Below are 21,100 nucleotides of genomic sequence, written 5' to 3' on the forward strand. Positions count from 1 at the left end.
ATTTTCTTCAAGGTTTTTTGTTTCCATCCATGTTATCGGATGTTCTTCGGTATATTCTTCGACAACTGATTTTGTGTTCTTCAGCTCTTCTGTTGTCCCATTTAGCAGATTCTCAAAGTGATTCCTCAAGACTTCCCTGATGCCACACTCTTTCCTGATCATATTTCCATAGCTATCTTCAAGAGCCTTTATGGTGTCCATTGGTTTTCTTCTTTTTTTGACCACTTTGTACAGCAACTTCCTGTTTCCTTTGCTGTCTTCCTCCAGTTTCTGAGTGAAGTTGTCCCAACATTTAAAGTTTCCTCCTCAATTATTCTTTTGGTTTTTAGTTTCTTATCACGGAACACTTATTCAAGGATTCTGATCTTCACCTCATCCCGTATATCATGTCTAGTTTTTCACGGTCCTTTTCTCTCCTAGCCAAATTTCTATCCTTTATGGCTGTTTTCACCTTTGTGCTCCACCAGAGTGTTATAAGGCTTATTAATGTCTTTAAGTTACAACAGAGGGTTATGGTATGGCCAGTGAAGCCACTACTGCCCTGGACATCAATAATGTTAAAACATAACCTATTTTCACAATATACAGTTCTTAGGAATGTAAACATATTTTGAAGCAGAACTTTTTCTAATCTGTTCGAAAAGTTTTAACCAACCATCATCATCATCATCATCTGGAGCAGTTTCTAACCACAGGCTGGATCTGCTTGGAACATAATCCTCTTCATCGTTTTCTGTTCGTCCACCACTTCTTTTCTGTCAATGTTGTCCAGTTCGCTCCTCTTGCCTCGATGCTCTTCTTTACACCTTTGAGCCATTTCTCCCTTAGTCTTCCTCTAGGTTTCCTTCACTTCAACTCCATTTCTAACATCTTTCTTGGTAACCTCTCTTCTCCCATTCTCTTAACTTGTCCATACCACTGTAACCTTGATTTTTCTATCTTTTCCTGTAGGGGTACCTCACTTACCATTTCCTGAACTCTCTCATTTCTTACTCTGTCCATTCTCGTTAAACCTACTTGACACCTTTGAAACTTCATTTCCACTGTTCTTAATTCCATTTCTAGTGTTTTCCTTTTTCAATGGCTTTCAGTGAAAATCATGGGCAATGAAAATTGTTGATTGTACTTTGATCAAAAAGTTTGTAAATTTGGTAATTAAGCATTTTAAATATCAGTACAGTACAGTATTGTGATTGGTTAAATACAAGAACAGCTGACAGTGGGATGATTAGCTGTTATAGCCTACACTTGCACTGTGCAATGGTGGCACGCTTAAATTCGCAAAGTGATGATGCTAGTCCTACTCATTCTGCTATAATAGTGAGTGTGTCGATAGCTTCAGACCTTCTGCTCAACAAACTCAAAATTATACCCAAAAGCAAGTATGGCTTGATCATCAGCACAGAATAATTTTCTATTCCACTTGGTAATGGCTGACTGTTGTGTAAATATTGACAGTGATGGTGCAAGCACAATTCCTTGGGGAAGACCATTATCCTACCTTCTCTGCACCAGAAATCAACAAAGAAATTCCAGTTTTGAAGCAGATTTTGGATGGCACAGGTAAGATAGTAGTCTGTTCTTTGTGGCGTAGACCCTTCCCACGAGATGATGATGATTAATAGTATTGTAAGTTGCCGAGAGGTCTATGAACACAACTCCGGTGATCTGCACCTTTCAAAGCCATCTTCTAAATGCTGAGTTAGTTTTTATCAACTGTGAAGAGCAGGTCTTTCCTTTTCTGAAACCACCTTGATGAGAAATCAGAACTGGCACTTTCTTGTCCATCAGTCTGTCTAAGATAAGTCTCTCCATAACCCTGTAATAATAATAATTTCGTGTGGTTATTTCTAGCCGAGTGCAGCCCTTGTAAGGCAGACCCTCCGATGAGGGTGGGCGGCATCTGCCATGTGTAGGTAACTGCGTGTTATTGTGGTGGAGGATAGTATTATGTGTGGTGTGTGAGTTGTAGGGATATTGGGGACAGCACAAACACCCAGCCCCCAGGCCACTGGAATTAACCAATGAAGATTAAAATCCCCGACCCGGCCGGGAATCGAACCCGGGACCCTCTGAACCGAAGGCCAGTATGTTGACCATTCAGCCAACGAGTCGGGCCACCCTGTAATGATGGTACAAAAGAGTGATTGGTCTGTAGCTTTTAGGGTCATTTTGATCTTTGCCCAGTTTTAAGATGGCTATGACCCTTGCTCCAGATTGTTGGGTTCTTACAAGATTTCACATAGTTGTTTGTTACTACAATAGCCAGAACTTTGTGGCAGGATCATATTTCTTAATTTGGTCCATTTTAACGTCATCCAGACCTGCTGTTTTGCCAGTCTTACATTTACTTAAGGCTAATTCCAGTTCAGATAGCATGAAGAACTAGATAGATTGTTGCTCTCATAGGCCGATTATCTGAATGTGGATTTCTTCCATACTTTGATGCCAGGTGTAGATTTTCCATTCATTAGAAGTTAATAGGTAATATGATCTGCCCTTATATTGACACTACTGTTTGGGAAGGATCATTAGTCACGCATTTTAAAATCATCCGAGCCTTCTGGCTACTTCTGCCCATATCAGCTTGATCTTTGCCTGCGAGATGGAAGAGAGAATACTTTGCACTGCCTGATGAGTTTGCTCACTGAAAATATCATCATAGGGCTTGTAGTAATCTTTCAATAGGGCTGCTGTTCTGGGAGTAATTCCTTGAAGGCAGCATGAGGAATTTGCTCACTGAAAAAATCATCATAGGGCTTGTAGTAATCTTTCAACAGGACTGCTGTTCTGGGAGTAATTCCCTGATGGTAGCGTGTCCTACATCCTCCTGGAATAGATGCATGGGAACAGGTTTTCTCATTAATATCAAAAAATGCTCTTATTCCTCAGGATTTTCAGAAATGGAGTTGCAATTAACTATTATGCTGTATATATTCAAGCAACAAGATTTTTCTATTGTCCTCAAGAAAGCTTTTAAATAAGAAGAAGCCCTTTTGACATCACAGGATGTTATGGAACAATATTTAAGCTCTGAAATTTGTGATGCTAGATAACCTGATATTTGTTTCCCCTATCATACTGCAGTATTCTTGCAACAAACTGTAAAAATCTCGCAAACCGGGTGAGTTAGCTGTGTGGTTAGAGGCGCACAGCTGTGAGCTTGCATCCGGGAGATAGTGGGTTCGAATCCCACTGTCGGCAGCCCTGAAGAGGGTTTTCCGTGGTTTCCCATTTTCAAAGCAGGCAAATGCTAGGGCTGTACCTTAATTAAGGCCACGGCTGCTTCCTTCCAACTCCTAGGGCTTTCCTATCCCATCATCGCCATAAGACCTATCTGTGTCGGTGTGATGTAAAGCCACTAGCAAAAATCTTGCAAAGTAGATGAGATGGTGGCTTTATGTTTTTATTAGCTGTTCTTTTAATCTCAGCTCCATAAATGAGTCATACACTTCTAATATTATACATTGGCCAGAGTAAACAATGCCTTTTGTTATAGAATACTTTGTTGATTGCTGAGGAATTACCCACAATTAAAGTATTTGCTGACAACAGTGCTCTGTTTGAATGTTGTCAGAATCAAACAAAGACAGCAAAATATAAACTATATTGTATTTCAATATCCTCATTTCTTCTGTATTTCATTTTCCCAATTTTTCATATTCTTAATCCAGTTTTACGCATCAGATGGCTAAAAAAAAGAAATCAATAAACTCCTCATATTTATGTGTTAAAAGCCCAAATATGTATGCATATATGCACTATAAAATCTTGTCCTTCAGTTGCAAATGACCTGGAACAAATTTACGATCCAATCCGCAACTAAGGAATAATATGTACATGCAAATATGCTAAAATCAATCCCATCATCAGCATAGCAAATATTGTTGATCCAGACCCTGTTGTGGTTATACCTTTTGCTACATCTTCAAGTGCTTCCTGAAAGATCCTTTCAGAGTACAATAAAAAAACAACCCACTCATAAGCAGAAACTAATTCTGCTCTGCAGGGGTTAAGCGAGTTGAATTCTTTATCTTGCTCTTCACAGTACAGACCTAAGTTGTAGACTAACCTGGAGAACTGCCTAAGGAGAGTTCCAAGAGCTGAGAGTCGTCGACTGGCTGCCAGCTGTTGGAAATACTGGGCTATGAGTGTTACGTCACACTGCTTGGGCTCGTATTCAGAGTTGACCCAAGCATGAATGATATCTCGAGCCTGGGCAACAGACATCAGTGGTTCCTGAAAGATTACACAAAGACTACATTTCAGACTTGTATTTAATTTAGTATTTAACCTGTATGAAATTATTACTTTTAGGTGAGACACAGAGTAATTCAATTTTGTCAGAATGGACAATATAGTGTGTAAGGTACTTCTACTGTCAGAATGAAACCTCTAACAGATACTGGTAAGAGGAATAAACAATGCTAAGTTCCATGTCTGTAGCTTTAATAGTTTTCAAGAAAATGTTGGTTGTTCTGCATTGTAAATTGCAATGTTGTTGCTACTGGTAGAAGCCTGCACAGGTGCCAGCCAGGCGTGGAGGGTCCATCTGGCTTGTGGTCAAGTGCTTGCATCATATGTTTAGTGTCATCTTCCCATTATTACGAAGGTCGAACAAATATAAATTGGATTTTTGTTCCTGAACATCGACAGTTGGTAGGACTGGCTCCGTGCTTCTGCTATGCTTAGGCGGGACCGTTAGGAGCGGGAAGAGCATGCTGTTAGATATTTCCCGCAGTTTCATCAGTAACGCTCACAATATTGGAGCAACAGGTGCACCCCTCCACTGTGCAACACAATTATAAAATTTCTTGCTCGTGAAGGAGTTACAGCAGCAGAAAATTACCAGAGATTGACTGCACAGTTTGGTGATCAAACATTGTCAAGGACGTGTGTGTTTGCCTGGCATGAAAAGTTCAAGGAAGGACGAGAACGTGTGGAAAATCAGCAACACGATCACCATCCTTGGATCAGCATTACAGATGAAAACATTCTTGCAGTTAAAGACATTATTGCTGCTTGATTTTTTGCGTGAGCGACGCATAATCAATACTGCTTACTACTGCAAGCTGTTGAACAAGGCGAGGGTTGCATATCGCCGCAAAAGATGAGACCAACCGATACAACAGGCCATCCTTCTCCACGACAATGCGCAGCCCCATTCTTCAGCTTTAACTGTCTCCAAGCTACAAGAAATGCACTGGACTACACTTGATCATCCTCCTTACAGCCTGGACTTATCGCCCTGGGATTTCCATTTGTTCGGACCGCTTAAAGAAGCTCTAGGAGGGCAACGATTTCAAGATGATGAGAGTGTGGAAGACTTCGTGCGCAACTGGCTGGTGACATGTAATTAATCTCATAATGGAACCGTACTGAAGTTCATATATTTAAATTATAAAATTTTATTTCAATACACTACAATATACTCATTGGATTATAGTATAATCATGAAGTATCTTAAATAATGGGACATGTTTCGTTCGACATAGTGAACATCATCAGCCATTAATGCACAAATACTAGGTCAGGGCCCTGAGTTTAAAAATGATCAAAATGGTTTTATCAAAATCAAAAGAGAAACCGTGTCATAATAAAAGAGTGATCATCAATGATCAATACAGTATAAACAATAGACTTGAGATTGTAACAAAATATGTGCAAATTAAAAACAAGTATTTGTCATGAAATGCATTAACAATAACAATCTGTAAATTAAAACAATCACGGGGTTGTTAAAGTATGACAATAGACGCTGTGGACATTAAAATATACATCAATGCCTGAAGCGTGGATTAAATAAAAAATTGTGGAGTTGGAATTCCTTCAGATTAATTAAAGACAAAAGTTAAAAATAGGGTTCGTGAATCATCGCATGTCTAAGTTGAACCAGTCAAAAGGCACATAACAGCAATACAGACTAAGGTTTACATATGACGTGAACATCAATATTTGTGAATTCCATAGGAGAGACACAATCTTGATACCACAAGAATTCAAGCCGAACAAGTCAATTTGCACATGCTAGCAATAAGACTAGGAAACTGTATGTGATGTGGAACACCAAATAGTGGACTCCTTATAAATTAACGACAATCTTGAACATAAGGGGAGTTCTACCAATCCTTAGCTGAAAGAGAGCAGATTATGGCGTGTGTTCGAGTTTAGAATCCCTGGAGCAGCAAAATGGCTGGTGACACGACCCTGTTCTTTTTACGATGAGGGCGTCAAAAAGTTGCCCATACGCTGGAAAATATGCATTTCCAAAGCAGGAAACTATGTGGGAAAGTAAATTGTAACTGCCTTGTGTTTTTCAATCATCATCATAGGTTGTTCTGCCATCCGGCAGGTCCTGTCATGGCTGTGACCTCCATATCTCTCGATCTTGTGCCTTTTTCTTCACTTCTGCATAATCTTCCTTTCTTTTTCTAATGCTGTCTAATAACTGGTATCGTATCCTTCCCCTTCCTCGTATTCTTTTTTTTTTTTTTTTTTTTTTTTGCTAGGGGCTTTACGTCGCACCGACACAGATAGGTCTTATGGCGACGATGGGATAGGAAAGGCCTAGGAGTTGGAAGAAAGCGGCCGTGGCCTTAATTAAGGTACAGCCCCAGCATTTGCCTGGTGTGAAAATGGGAAACCACGGAAAACCATTTTCAGGGCTGCCGATAGTGGGATTCGAACCTACTATCTCCCGGATGCAAGCCGTTTTCCTTTTATCATCCCTTCAATTGCTATTCGTAGTAAAATGAATTTAAATAAAAAATAAAATCCTGTTTATATTTGATCTCGTCTTGTACTTCTCAGCCACACTCCTGTCCTTCAAGTTCTCCTTCGGCTATTCAGCTGTTCTGCCACCTCGCCTAAGTTCGTGCAAAGCACATGACTGACAAATATACATTGCGAACGGATTGTTTTCTACTTGAGACCAGAATTCTTTCAAAATGGCAGCATATTATCTGTCTGTTTAAAACAATATAATTTTCTTCTTTCAGTTGAACCTGATACAACTACTTTTAAAGAAACATCAAAAGTACTGCAAGTAGAGTACATGCTAAAACAAACAGTATTTCTCTAACAGAAGTAAAAGTTAAAAATGGCTTTCATAACATTCCAAACATTACTCATAATGTCAGCACACAATAAACAAATGCATACCTGGATACAAATCATACAATGTTAAATACCTGGTCATTATTCAGCAACTTCATTGTCATCTTTTTCATGTTGGTGTCCATTTGAAGAAGGGGGCGATCCAGACTCTTACCTCACCCAAGTACCTTGAACTGTTTAGATGTACAGTAACTACTGTCACTAAAGTATCTTGAAATATTTAAATGTACCTACTGTCACTGAAGGCTATCTGAAATACATTCACAGCACTATATGCATTATCCAACTACCGCTGGATGGCTGCGTAATTCTTAAGTCCATCCAAATTACTGTACCGACTGATAGACCCACAACTGAGTCGACAGGACAAATGAAATACAGTCTACTCGCCCTGGCCATACAAATGAAGAATGCAGTAGAGCCTATGCAGTGTTCGACGATGGCAGTGTTATTCCTTTTCCTTTATTTAAACATGAATTCCATTCTTCTATACCGTAAATCCGCAAACTTAGAAATGACTTTATCGTCAAAGGCAAGCATATCGTAAATGAGGTATTTAGCAATAGAAATCACTGCCAGAGCAGTCGTTCTTCAGTCATTGTGTTGCGTAGACATGTCTTAATATGAGCCAGTGTCGAAAAACAGCACTCTGCTTCGGCTGTGGACATAGGTGCTGTCACAATTTTCCTGAGAAGCTTTAGCGTTTCTTTGAACATTGATTTGAGATTCATCATCATCATCAGTTTTCCACTCCAGTTGCCCGGGTGTGGTTTACGAGCACTCTCCACTTCTGTCTGTCCATGTACCACTCTTCTCTTGAGATTATTTTCTAAAATAAAAGTGAGGAGCGGCAGAGCTCCTTTAACTTGCCTGAAACCTGTCCGTTTATAAATCACTTCTAATTCCATATTAGCCTTTCTTTCTGCAACATTGGATAATGTAACACAGTAGAATTGAATACATTTACTGGAAAGTGTGTAACTTCTGAAATTTATTGAAATACTGAACAGATAAACGTTGACTCAAATAAGTAAATAACAAGGATAATGGGCGCCACCTGCAAAACAATTGCAGGAATATTTAATTATGTAGAGCAACGAGTCACTCCCTCTCCCAAGGCGACGGTCATCAGGCTGACGAGGCTCCAGACTTGCTTTGTAACCTTACCTGTTGCTATATAACCCCTGAAATTAAATTTGGGTAACATGCCAGGTTCAGCCTTACTCCACTGACTAAAGACTCACTTAAAGTTTGATTCTATGACTTTACTCCCAGAATAAGAACTAATATGTGACAAACACCAACAAAATAAACACTTATGCAACCCACTTAGTGCTTGCTGTTTACATAGAGCTAATATGCACAATACTACCCAACAAAATCATCTCTTCACGAGATTTATTCGTTTGCCGTCTACAAAGGCAAATTACACATCATTAAACTCACCAATAAAAATAGAACATCGAATAAGAACTAATATGTGACAAACACCAACAAAATCAACACTAATGCAACCCACTTAGTGCTGGCCGTTTACATAGAGCTAATATACACAATACTACCCAACAAAATCATCTCTTCACGAGATTTACTCGTTTGCTGTCTACAAAGGCAAATTACACATCATTAAAATCATCACTAAAAAAAAATCGAACCTCATTATACTTTTAACATACCTCCAGGTAAGAGCCCCACTGCACTCCACTGTTACCGTGAATCCTAATCTGGTAGAGAAAAGTACGACGACTATTTCTCTACACATGGATGCAACCTTCTTTACTAACAGCATCCCTAACCTTATTTACACTTCTTCGTCGTCTTGAATTCTTTACAATTGCTGGCTGGACAGAAAGCGTTACATGTCCGGAGGCAAGCAAACAGCAAAATTCTCCACCAACTGAAGCTGCATACTCGGGTGACAAGTTCCAAACAAATACTTTCTTTTACAGAAAGTCCACTGCAAAGCCGGTCAGTCGTTGAGATTATACCATGTTCACTCCGTAACAGATAATCACGAACAATAGCAGATTGTATAGCAAACTGCGCAAATACGTCGCTCCCGCAGACCAGTACAAATGAGAAACACACAGTATCAGCATCAGAGTCAGAAACACAATGAGAATCAGAATCAGAAACACAATGAGAATCAGAATCAGAAACACAATGAGAATCAGAATCACTCGCCGCACACGCGTACCCACTTATATGTGCTTCCTACACGTGGTAATCGCGTCCTGAAAAGTTTAGTGGTAGCAACGCTCACACCGGCACCTCTTCCCGCGTCACTCTGTCAACACAAACCTCGCTCAAAACAAAGCCCTCGCATTGGCTATCGAGTATATGATGTGACATAGACCGTCCACTCATGTATGTCCACATTGATTCACTCCAATTCTTCAACCGATACAACCTGCCGTACCCCGTGTTTTCAAGCCACCTGTTGCAACACATCCAACTGACTTCAACCGTCCTTCCCGATATAGTCGCAGTTTTCCCAGTTGCACAATCCTTACGGCTAGGCCATATTTACAGACTCTTACCCAAACGGAAATTTATACAAAATATAATGATGAACATATGCAATATTCCCTAACTATACATTCTTCTTATAATATTACGTTTTTACATGGTAAATAAACAAAATTACATGATTTTAACCTAACAAACTATATACGAAAATTTCCTAGCCTAAAAACTCGGGGATCGTACATACGTACGGTTACAAGTGTATAGAAAATATGTCAAAAGAATCGGAGTACAGTAGTGTTGCAGCTGCAATATACCGGTACCCAGTAAATGCAAACCTATCATGGACCTGCTTCATTACAACGTCACAGACTTCTTTTGCTGCAATGGTCCCTGTGTCTTTTATCGGAATTATTGCAGTCCGTGAGATCACATACAATTGTATCTATTTCTACACCTTTTTGTGTTACACACTTTGCAAAGTCAGAAATAGCCTATTTTTAAAATTTGGACTGAATCTGTTTCGCGATTTTGTAGCTGAATGTACAGTATGTCAACCTGCGGCATTAATTTCTGAAAAACAGACAACCAGAACAATAACATGGTATCCTCAATAGCACGGCCCATTCCACTGACTTCATTTACTCAGTTTCCTTCTATTCTCGTAAACTACAGAGGTGTGAAAATTATTAGAATAATTGTGATTAACACCACACCTCTGTACATTCACCATACGAATGTTGTAGTTCCAGCGAGTAGTGATTTTCCGAGGGAGTTTAATCTTCAAAAACATGTTCAGATTGCGGACAGGTAACAGAAAAATAATTTGACTTGGGGATTATATGAACAAGCCTTTTGCATTGTCAAATTTAGTTGGGTCCATAACAAAGAACAAAATGCGCATTAGAGTAGTGTATATTCAATTTCGCCTACAAACCCCCTGTCCTTCCGCTCATTATGCTGGCTCAGTCATAACTTTGACAAATAAGTTTATGTGGTGTGTACCTTAATATGGGATTAATTTGCTCTAACTGACACTGACTCAATCCATCCGCTGTCCTGACGGTTGGATTCAAGAACCCCCAAAACTTTTCATGGATGTGACCCTCTAATGCATTTCGAAAAGCAAGTACCACTTGGTATTTGTTTGAAACATCCGTTGTTTCATCTGCTTCTATGGCAACGAATTGGGATTCCCCAATTTCTGAAGAAATTTGTTCCCTACCACACATTCAACATACAGTTGAGAAGCTCGTTCTGAATGGTTTTCGACATACCTTTAAATACAGAAGCTTTTGCCAGGTGTTCTTTCATAGCAATGCCTATTTCAGCTGTAAAATAAATGAGACCTTTGAAAATTCCAGGATTTAGAGAATTTTCTGTCTCATAATGGCCACGGAGTGTCTCTTCAAATACCATACGCCACAGAATGTTATGCACTGAATAATTCTGCGTAATATGTGCCTATTTTTCCTAACCTGATCATTGTGTTTGTTAATGGATTGGCGATAAGCAGATCGAATTGAGCCACTATATTAACTTTCCCCAGAACAGCTAATTCCAAGCATGAATTGATATGCTGGTAGGAACTTTCGTGATTTTTAACTTTTTTCCCTAGTGTTTGAGATCTGTTACTCCGGTTTTCATCCACGTCAGGTCATGTCGGAATAACATGCATGGAAAACAGAAAAAATGCATTCCTTGAATCATAGCCACACAACCACTCGTATTCTGTATACAACCCTGGCTGAAATCTACATCGATATTCACACCTGTTATATTGTCTGACTTGTTCTAGTTGTAAATGAGGTGTTGGTTGACCAAGTGTCTTTATCTCTGTCTTTGCCATTAGGGACAGTTGAGAAAAAGGTCTACTTAAAATATTACTCACAGAATTTATTGCACGTAGTTTACAGGTTAATCATACCTGTGTGACATAGGCCTACCTAATGCGACTCTTCATAGGGATTCTATATATCTGCACACAACACACAACAGATTTATTTATAACGACATCACACTAAATATTACGAGATAGGATACTGACTAATTTCATTAGCCACTAGAGCACGTTTATCAGACTGCAGATGACAGACTTGGAACATGAATTTGAAATGGATGTTCTGCTCGGCGCGATAAGCCTTCGCGTATTTTTGGAATCGTAGCGGGCTGGCTTCGGTAACGACCCAATCTCCCATTCAGTACATGTTAAAAAGTAGTTACTTCTACGCATGTGGAAACAAAAATGACCTAAGAAAGAGTCAACAGCTAAGGGCACAGGGCCAAGATGACTGGCCAGCGAAGAGCCCGCCGGAGGAAGCAAAGTACGCGTCTGATTAAAACATTGACGCACTAGCTGCATGCAGCGCCTTATATCAAAACTGAATGTATCATCATTCAATTTGCCAGTATTTGTAAAACCATACATTAAGAGTTACTTAGCTGGAGGGGCACGTGCTCCTCTGCCCTTTAGAGCGAGCCGCTACTACATAATGTTCACGCAGATTTTGAAAAATGTAGCAAATGAGTGTTGTTGCAAGTTGCAAAGGAATGTGGTACAATATTTTCTTGCAATCTCACAACTGAAGACTGGACATCAATAACGGGCTAAGTGCCAAAACAATTAAAAAAATGTTTAGACCCAAAAAAGTGAGCTCTGTGCCATTGCCAACAACCTATAAAGCGCGCTATCTGCCATGACCATGACTGTAGTGCATACAAGGCCCGAGATATGGCATGAGAGATATGTGCCGGGCCGCTGGTGACGCTATTACGGGCTATGTGCCACCGAGCTTTTACTGTTGATTCTGAGCGTCATGACAACAACATCGCTGTGAATTTTAACCTAATTCTTTTGAGAAAAGCCTGTTGAGAGTTTTAATTTGTGATAGTACATTTTAAGAACGATGGAATTAAACAGTGACACAAGCAAAATAGAAAGAAGGGAGAATCAATGTTTTATTCCCCTCAGCTTTCATGCTACAATCTGTGTGTCCATGTAGGTGACAACAAGGGGCTCGTCGTACTTGTGGCACGAGGGTATGAGTGGTCGAGGCGATAATGAAATTGCTCAATGTCTGTTTAAAGCACTCGGTAGTCCTGAATTTATGACAAAACGAAAACTTAATGTCTAGTCTGATAACTGCAATGGCCAGAACAAGAACAAAATGATGTTTCTTTGGATTTACGTGATGATTACTGGCAAGCATGATGAGATAAACCATAAATTTTTAGTCTCTGGCCATTCAGTTTTATCTTGTGACAGAGATTTTGCACAGATCGAGAAACGTAAAAGGGTTGAAAATTGTCAAGTTCCTGACCTGGTCAAACTTATGGTGAATGCAACACCGAACAATCCATTTATGGTTACTATGCTTCAACCTGATGACTTCTTTGATTTAAAAAAAAGCAGCTGATTCATACATCAATACGACAAAACTTAATATTTCCAAATGCAGCTGGATTAAAGTTCAAAAAGCCGCACCCGGATTCGTCAAGAAGAGAACTATATTTAATGAATTTGAAGCATGGAGCACTTGCAAGGTTCTCAAGAAAAGGGTTACTACTAATGCAATCAAGAACTTGGTTTTACCATCACACCCGTGTCAAAAAAAACTTGTCAGCTGAGAAGAAGAGATTTGAAGGAAGAGAATAGAGTATTCTTCGAAGAATTAATCAATTAAAATTGTTTTGTATTCTTAGAAAAACTATACTAGGATTTTCTAACTAGAAGTAAAAAAAGGTAAACTGTAATTAAATGCTTGAAAATGTACTTGGACACTTTTTATTATTGTACAATTACTGAAATAAACAGTTAAAATTAATAAAAGGTTGAGATTTTTCATTGGCATTTACCTCGTTTTTGCTGACAAAAAATGTGGCACTTAACACGTTCTACATTTTGCTGAGTAAAATTTTATGTTTTATTCATACGAGAAAGGAAATTAAGAAAAAAATGCAATAGGAATATGAATCTTGCCTTAGATATTAAATAAAAAATATGGTTAAGGTTCTTTATCAAAAGATTTTTGACAAAAACAAAAAAAGTTGAATAACTCAAAATCAACTTTTTTTTTTTGCTATGGGCTTTACGTCGCACCGACACAGAAAGGTCTTATGGCGACGATGGGATAGGAAAGGCCTAGGAGTTGGAAGGAAGCGGCCGTGGCCTTAATTAAGGTACAGCCCTAGCATTTGCCTGGTGTGAAAATGGGAAACCACGGAAAACCATTTTCAGGGCTGCCGATAGTGGGATTCGAACCTACTATCTCCCGGATGCAAGCTCACAGCCGCGCGCCTCTACGCGCACGGCCAACTCGCCGGTAAATCAACTTTTTGGCACTTAGCCCATTATTGATGTCCAGTCTTCAACTGTTGTCGGCAGGTTCTCCAGAAAAATGGACGCTACATATGCATCAGGGAGTGAAAGGTCATATGAATGCAATGGATAAGAAAAATCTGTTTCATGGAAAATTATGTTCACCAAAAGGTTCCCAGAGAAAACTGAATGAGTTTCTGGCAGTGATATCTTGTAGAACCATCGAGTATGATGTGCAATGTTTTGTGTATGACAAAATCCTTGAAGATCCCTCAGAAATTGTGTGATTATAAGGTTTCTACACTGATCATGGTTAAATGTCAGAAGATGTCCACCACTGACTTCCTCAAAATATTGGCCCAATACACTTTTTGCAGGTACGGAGCACCATATTGTTACATGTGGAAAATAAATGGGTTTCAGAACAACAAAGCCTATTCGTTCAAAACCAAAGAAGCGAGTTTTCTGTCTATGTACCCACTGAAATGAATACGACACTCGTTGGTGAATCATATGTTAGACAACAATGTGAGATCTTCGTTAATCATTGCTAGCACTATATCACAGTACACAATTCTGACTTGGAAGTAAGTATCACCAAAATGCTGTCCAATCCGTATTCGATATGTAAATCGACTCGGTCTCTTGAACAATCTCTGAATGTTACACTGAAACCTACTTTCAAAGCCGTTCGCTTAAGACTTCTCCTTTGAGACTGTAACACCAGAGTCAGAAGGCACATGGTTATCATTGTTTGTCATTGTAACAGGCTGCTTGAGCAGCCCTTTCCTTGATGAAGGACACTTCCTGTAGAGTGAAGCTTATCAACAACTTCTTGTGAAACTTATCACGAAACTCATCTGAAAGGTGTTTCAAATCTGGATGAGCATGAACAGAAATAGTACTCTACAATAAAATATATTTTCTTTGTTGTGGGAACCATTTTAGCAACTCTCCACAATTAGTTCTGTTATATAACATCCTGGTTGCATTACACACATGTGCAGTATCAGTGCGAGAATTTCCGTACTGTTTGTTTTGGTGCATACCGACACAGATAGGTCTTACAGCGACGATGGGATAGGAAAGGACTAGGAGTTGGAAGGAAGTGGCTGTGGCCTTAATTAAGGTACAGCCCCAGCATTTTCCTGGTGTGAAAATGGGAAACCACGGAAAACCATCTTCAGGGCTGCCGACAAGGGGATTCGAACCCACTATTTTCTGGATGCAAGCTCACAGCTGTACACCTCTAACCGCACGGCCAACTCGCCTGGTAGCAACAGCATTAGGAATGTTATCCACTGCAAAGGACATGGTGAAATAAATTCCTGATTTCAATGGAAAAGTGACTGACAAGTTTACAAGTGACAAACACTGAAGGATGGATTTCTATTACACATGATTAGGCCTACCAAACTACCAATATGATTTTTTTTTTGCCAGTGGTTTAATGTCACACCAACACACTGAAGGTTTTCGGCGATGCAAGGTTGGGAAAGGGTTAGAATTGGAAATGTAGCGGCTGTAGCCTTAATTTAGGTACAGCCCCATCATTTGTGTGGTGTGTAAATGAGAAAACATGGAAAACCATCTTCAGGGCTGCTGATGGTAGGATTCGGACCCACCATCTCCTGAATGCAAGCTCACAGCTACCAAGATTAGTACCTAACATACTTTACTATACTGGGTGATTCAAAAGATTGAGCAGAAATTGAAATAGTCCATAGGAGAGTCAAAGTGCAACAACTTTTGAATAAGAATGTACAGTCTAGGATGAAACCCTGAGTCAGTATAAGTCTGGGAACATCATGAATGACATAACAGACCATTTATTTTAATCAGTGGCCAGTGTTTAACTTCACTGTGTGCACAAACGACTATAGTCGTGCTGGCAGTAGTACCAGATCTGTAGCTTAGATTCTTTCCACCAGAACTAATATGACCATAACACAATCGGTAGAGCATCTGATCTGAAATAGGAAGAGTGTGGGTTTTGTTCCAACTGACATACAGTTAGCCATTTCTGTGTGTACTTAACACCTCTTTGGCATATACTAAATTTATGTAACACAACTTAATAAGCTGAAAGTTTATTTCAAGACTATCACTTTACTGAGTGACAATTCTGAATTGTTAAGGAAAGCAGAACATTTTGCAAACACAAATTAGATAAATCATGCATTATGTTGTTCTCGACATTCCCAGGCTTGCACTGAAGCAGGGTTTTGTCCTAGACTACATGCTACTATTCAAAAAGTTTTGCATTTTGACCCCTCCATGGGCTACTTCAGTTTGTGTGCAACCTTTTGAATTACCTTGTATAAAAATGTCTCTGTGCTCTTAGTTTGTTGCCAGGCTGAGTGGCTCGGATGATTGAGGTGCTGGCCTTCTGATCCCAACTTGGCAGGTTTGACCTGCCCCAGTTTGGTGGTATTTGAAGGTGCTCAAATAAGTCAACCTTATGTCAGAAGATTTACTGGCACGTAAAAGAACTCCTGCGGGAAAAATTCTGGCACCTCAGTGACTCCAAAAACTGTGAAAGTAGTTAGTGGGATGTGAAGCAAATAACATTATTATTTATCATCATCTTAGTTTGTTTTCATTTCTATGGCTGAGCCCCTTCGAAATAAAATCCAAGAGTCGCTACAAGTATTACTGTAAGTCATGGTTGTATGAGGCAACAAACACAGGAAATGCAAGGCTCCAAAATCCCATCGTTTATTAGAACTATCCTGTATAACTCATTGATCTCTAGACAATTCGTCTACCCCAATATTCTGACTACCATTCCTGTCTAATGTTGTCCCACCAGATCTGCAATGTTTTAATGCATTGCCTCGAGAGTACAACAAGATCCTTAACTAACAATCTCCTACCAATCAACAGGGACAGCTGGGCCGAGTGACTCAGATGGTTGAGGCGCTGGCCTTCTGACCCCAACGAGGCAGGATCGATCCTGGCTCAGTCCGGTGGTATTTGAAGGAGCTCAAATACGTCAGCCTAGTGTTGGTAGATTTACTGGCACATAAAAGAACTCCTGCGGGACCAAATACCAGCACCTCGGTGTCTCAAAAAACCACAGAAGTAGTTAGTGGGACGTAAAGCAAATACAATTATTATTTTTTTATTTCAACAGGGACATCAGAGACCCTTGCACCTGTGGACTAAAATCCTGCAACCCATCAATCATAACAGACAAGAAGCTGTCAGCAACAAACTTGCCTAAGTGAAAAGTGGGAAATGGAATTGACACATGTAGTTCCAAAGCAATTCAGACTGCTCATTCTAAATAACACTTCAAGAGGCTTCGATCTATCTCGTACGACTTGGTCAGCATCAAACCAGTTTAACGCGATAGATACAAGGCTGATGTGCATACGCACTTCATAAGTGGGACTTCCGGATCTCACCTGACTGTGATTGTGGAGCTTTCCAACAGTCTGTGTGGAACACATCTTTTCAGAATGTCCACTGAGCTCATACTAAGAACCACAAGCAGACCTTGTAAATACTGCACCATTATTAATCCAGTGGCTGAATGACCTTGCATATTCAAAAGGTGTAATCATTATCTTTCTGTTGGCAAGGCTGTTGACACCTTACTACTGTATATACTGTACAATTATTATATATTTATTTTCTAATACTGTGTGTATTAGTATTAATACACATATGATAAATAAATAAATCCTGTATAAAACTATGAAATTAAAAATGAACTGACCTTCATGTAAGAGCTGTCATTTTCTCTTCGCTCCTGCAATATGCCTGGTTTATCTGCAACAATAATACAACGAAACGAATTACTTCAATAGAATGTTCAATGTACGTTCATAAACTGGCAGTTCTACATGACTGTTAATAACCTCAGCGATGTGGCTTTTCTTATAAATTTAACAAATAAAGCAGAACAAAGAGACAAACATCAAACTAACAAATTTACACACATGATGAACTAGTGAAAGACAACTTGAAGAAAGTAAGAAAATAATGTAAGAAAATCATCAAACCTCTAAAAATATTTTTCTGAAGACTTTCAGATTACATGCTTTAAAACAAGAGATTGCTCAATGAAATCTGTTCAGCGACCCCATCGCCCTGTGGGCAACCACTGCAATCAGCCTCCCGAGTATTGGCGGGTAAACCATAGACTTAACTGACATGAGGAAATGGGTGTCAGGCACTGACCATCTAGTGCATAATAAAGTATCAACGCAAAGATCCATGGTAGGCCTAGCAAACCAATGGTAGCGTCTTCGAATTGCTTTCAACAATCAAACGAGCCTCGGATGGAGATAAAAAATAATACCAAAACTGACAAAGTCTTCGAGCAGATCTGGCAGGTATGACGGCCAACATGGCTCTGATGAAAGACAGATATGTCCGAAGAACAATGTAAGAATTGGGACTATGAATATTTTGACCCTGACTGGAAAAACTGAAGAACTTATCGATATGATGAAGAGGAAAAATCTATCCATATTGGGAATGAGTGAAACAAAATGGAGAAAGGCAGGTAACAAGATTCTCAGTTCTGGAACTTAACCTTTTATTCATTGAATTTGAACTGTACCTGTTCAGATTCTCCCCAGATCACATCATCAGCAAAAGCCATAAAATTAAGTTTGTGCCATGAAAAACTTTTAGTCTCCCCTGCCATCGTTTGTTTTCTTTTCATGGGCCATTACCGAAGTATCCTATAAGAATGACAGGATCATTAAATTATCTATGCAGCTGGAGTCCACAAATTACACGGTAGTGCAGGTATATGCACCACAGGTTGGATGTAGTGCTCAAGAGAAGGAAAAATTCTGTCAAGATCTAGAAGATATAATTGATGAAGAAAATGTCATCAGCATTGGGGACTTAAATGCACAAGTTGTTCTTTCCAATTGGTCATTATCCAGGGTTAAAAAAAAGCTTTCCTCTTGTTTTGGCACATGTTTATCCAATAGAAATTACAATAAATGGTAAAAAGTTGGTCTCTTAAAAAAAAAAAAAAAAAAAAAAAAAAAAAAAAAAAAAAAGGAGGAACAAACATGCAGGATTTACAAAAAAATTTCCTATAAAAATCTGCCTACCCATTTTCTTTGTAATTCTAACAGTCTGCCAGAAAATTGCAGTTTCACATGTTGAAGGAGCAAGCAGGTGCAGGCAACTGTGTAGGATGGGGCATGTGTCAAATTTGTGTGCATAGACCCCAATGTGCAGATGCAAGTGCTGAGTGCAACTGTCTCCCCATCTCACACAGGGAGACTTGTGCAACTGTCATGCACCTTCCACAGTTCAGTCACCAACTTCCTTTAGTCAGCACATTACCAGTTAATTGCACAGTAGATAGTGTTTTTCCACTTTACCAGAATGACAGATTAGTCTAATGAAAGAAATATATATTTTGTAGAAGATTACTGTTCATTTCCTTGTTTGTGGCGTACATGTCTTTTGTTATTAGGAAAGCTACACTGTTTCTGGCCTCTTCCTCACGTCCATTCTATACTAATTTGTAGCCATCTCTGAGAATCTGGCCTTATTATGCTTGCAAGCTGTCTTGTGTATTGTGAACTTGTTGGATGTATTTTAAATGTATTCTTTATTTGCTAAGGGTTAGCCCTTAAATAATAAATCATTACCCTTGTTTCCCCGCATGGCTTCAGAGAATTTCAGAATGTTCTCGCTCTGAAGCGCCTCCCTTCAGATCGAGCTCCCCCCCTCTTGCTTCATGCCCCTTCCCCTTCCTCCTCGCCCCTCTGGGGGAATTGCGTAAAACTTGACCTTGGCTGCTGCTCGCGGTGGTCACGCTGCCTGCGGTGAATTGCCTGCTAGCACTTGAGCTGTGCGCTCCCTCTTCAGGCTCTTTCCTTGGCCCTTTGTCCCGGTCTCTAGCGTGAAGGTAAGAGAGTGGGACTTCGTTCCTTTTCTTGGAATGTTAGCGTATGGGATGGGCCTGAGGTATTAGAAAACGTTTATTACGAACATGTATTTATAGTAAACTTGTAATGTTTTAGCTTCTCTTTTGAGAGCTTTAAGCGTGTAGACCCGCTGGTGTTTAGAAATAGCTTGTATTGTTTTGTAATGATGTTTTCCCCTTCAGGGAAGTGCCTGTACTATGGGCGATCTGAAATCTCCGTATGTAGAGGAATAAGCCTCTGCTAAGTTGTGCAAGTACTTGAAGGTTGTATCGAGCATTGTATTTGCATGGTGCTGTTAATTATTTGGGGAATTTCTTAACGTGCCTTTGAGAATTGGTTTTGAAATACGGAGGCTATTAACTAATTAGGTGTAAATTCTGGTTTCCCCTTTGTATTAAATCTGTTTAAGTGTTCTCTGCTTATTTTGGAGAGTGTTTTAATTTAAACTGTAATCTTTATTGTGGTCTGGTTATGCTCTAGGTGTTCGGAGTAAGAAACTTTTCTCTCACTTGTTGTAAACTGAATGGTGCATGTTAATGAGGGCTGGCTCCCTCGTTGTTTTAAAGTAGTTATAATATATTCTCGTTCCTTTGTATTACTCAAGATATGCGTGATTTTAATTATGTAAATAACTTCATGTCTTGTGAAAATGAAGAAGGCAACTTGTTCTATTTGTAAAATAAAGTTTTGGGCATATTTTAATTTAAGGTGGCCTTATTACCCAGCCCTTAGGCTTACCGCTTCTTATAATACTGCTATTGGACAATATTTTCCGGAACAAAGTTCACGAGAGGTTTTGATGTTCTTTATTATGTCACCTGTGATGGTAATAAACAATAACTGGGACAGTACACTGCCCCTGTTGGACTCTACTTTTGGTCTCGAATCAGGATGAATGTGTGTTACCAAATTGCACACAGCCGGTACAGTGCTCATACAGTATCTGTACTTTCTTCTTCTTCTACTTCTTTCATTTCTTGGTGCCCTATCTGTTGTGGATGTCAGCAATCATCATGGTGAAGTTGCCTTTTGATACGACAGCTCTGAAGAGCTCCTCGGAAGTCGAGTTGCACCATTTGTTAGCGTTACCCAACAAAGAAATCCTTCTCCTCCCAGGTTCTCTTCTTCCATCAATCTTTCCTTGAACGGGCGAGTTGGCTGTGCGGTTAGGGGCGCGCAGCTGTGAGTTTGCATCCGGGAGATAGTGGGTTCGATTCCCACTGTCGGCAGCCCTGAAGATGGTTTTCTGTGGTTTCCCATTTTCACACCAGGCAAATAATGGGGCTGTACC

At 39.6% G+C, this 21,100-nt stretch overlaps 1 protein-coding gene across 2 annotated transcripts in view; it reads right to left on the reverse strand.

Annotated features, from left to right (window-relative positions):
- Rev1 (Rev1 DNA directed polymerase) overlaps window positions 1–21,100 on the reverse strand; it is a 196,563-nt gene that overhangs the window by 38,481 nt on the left and 136,982 nt on the right. For both annotated transcript variants that reach the window (XM_067148274.2, XM_068227734.1), the window contains exons 9-10: window positions 17,625–17,677; window positions 4,073–4,239 (exon numbers count right to left, since the gene is read on the reverse strand). In XM_067148274.2, the coding sequence (XP_067004375.2) occupies window positions 4,073–4,239; window positions 17,625–17,677 (220 nt within the window). The remainder of the gene's footprint in view (window positions 1–4,072; window positions 4,240–17,624; window positions 17,678–21,100) is intronic.

This window comes from Anabrus simplex, chromosome 5, assembly GCF_040414725.1.
Source record: "Anabrus simplex isolate iqAnaSimp1 chromosome 5, ASM4041472v1, whole genome shotgun sequence".
Lineage (NCBI taxonomy): Eukaryota > Metazoa > Arthropoda > Insecta > Orthoptera > Tettigoniidae > Anabrus > Anabrus simplex.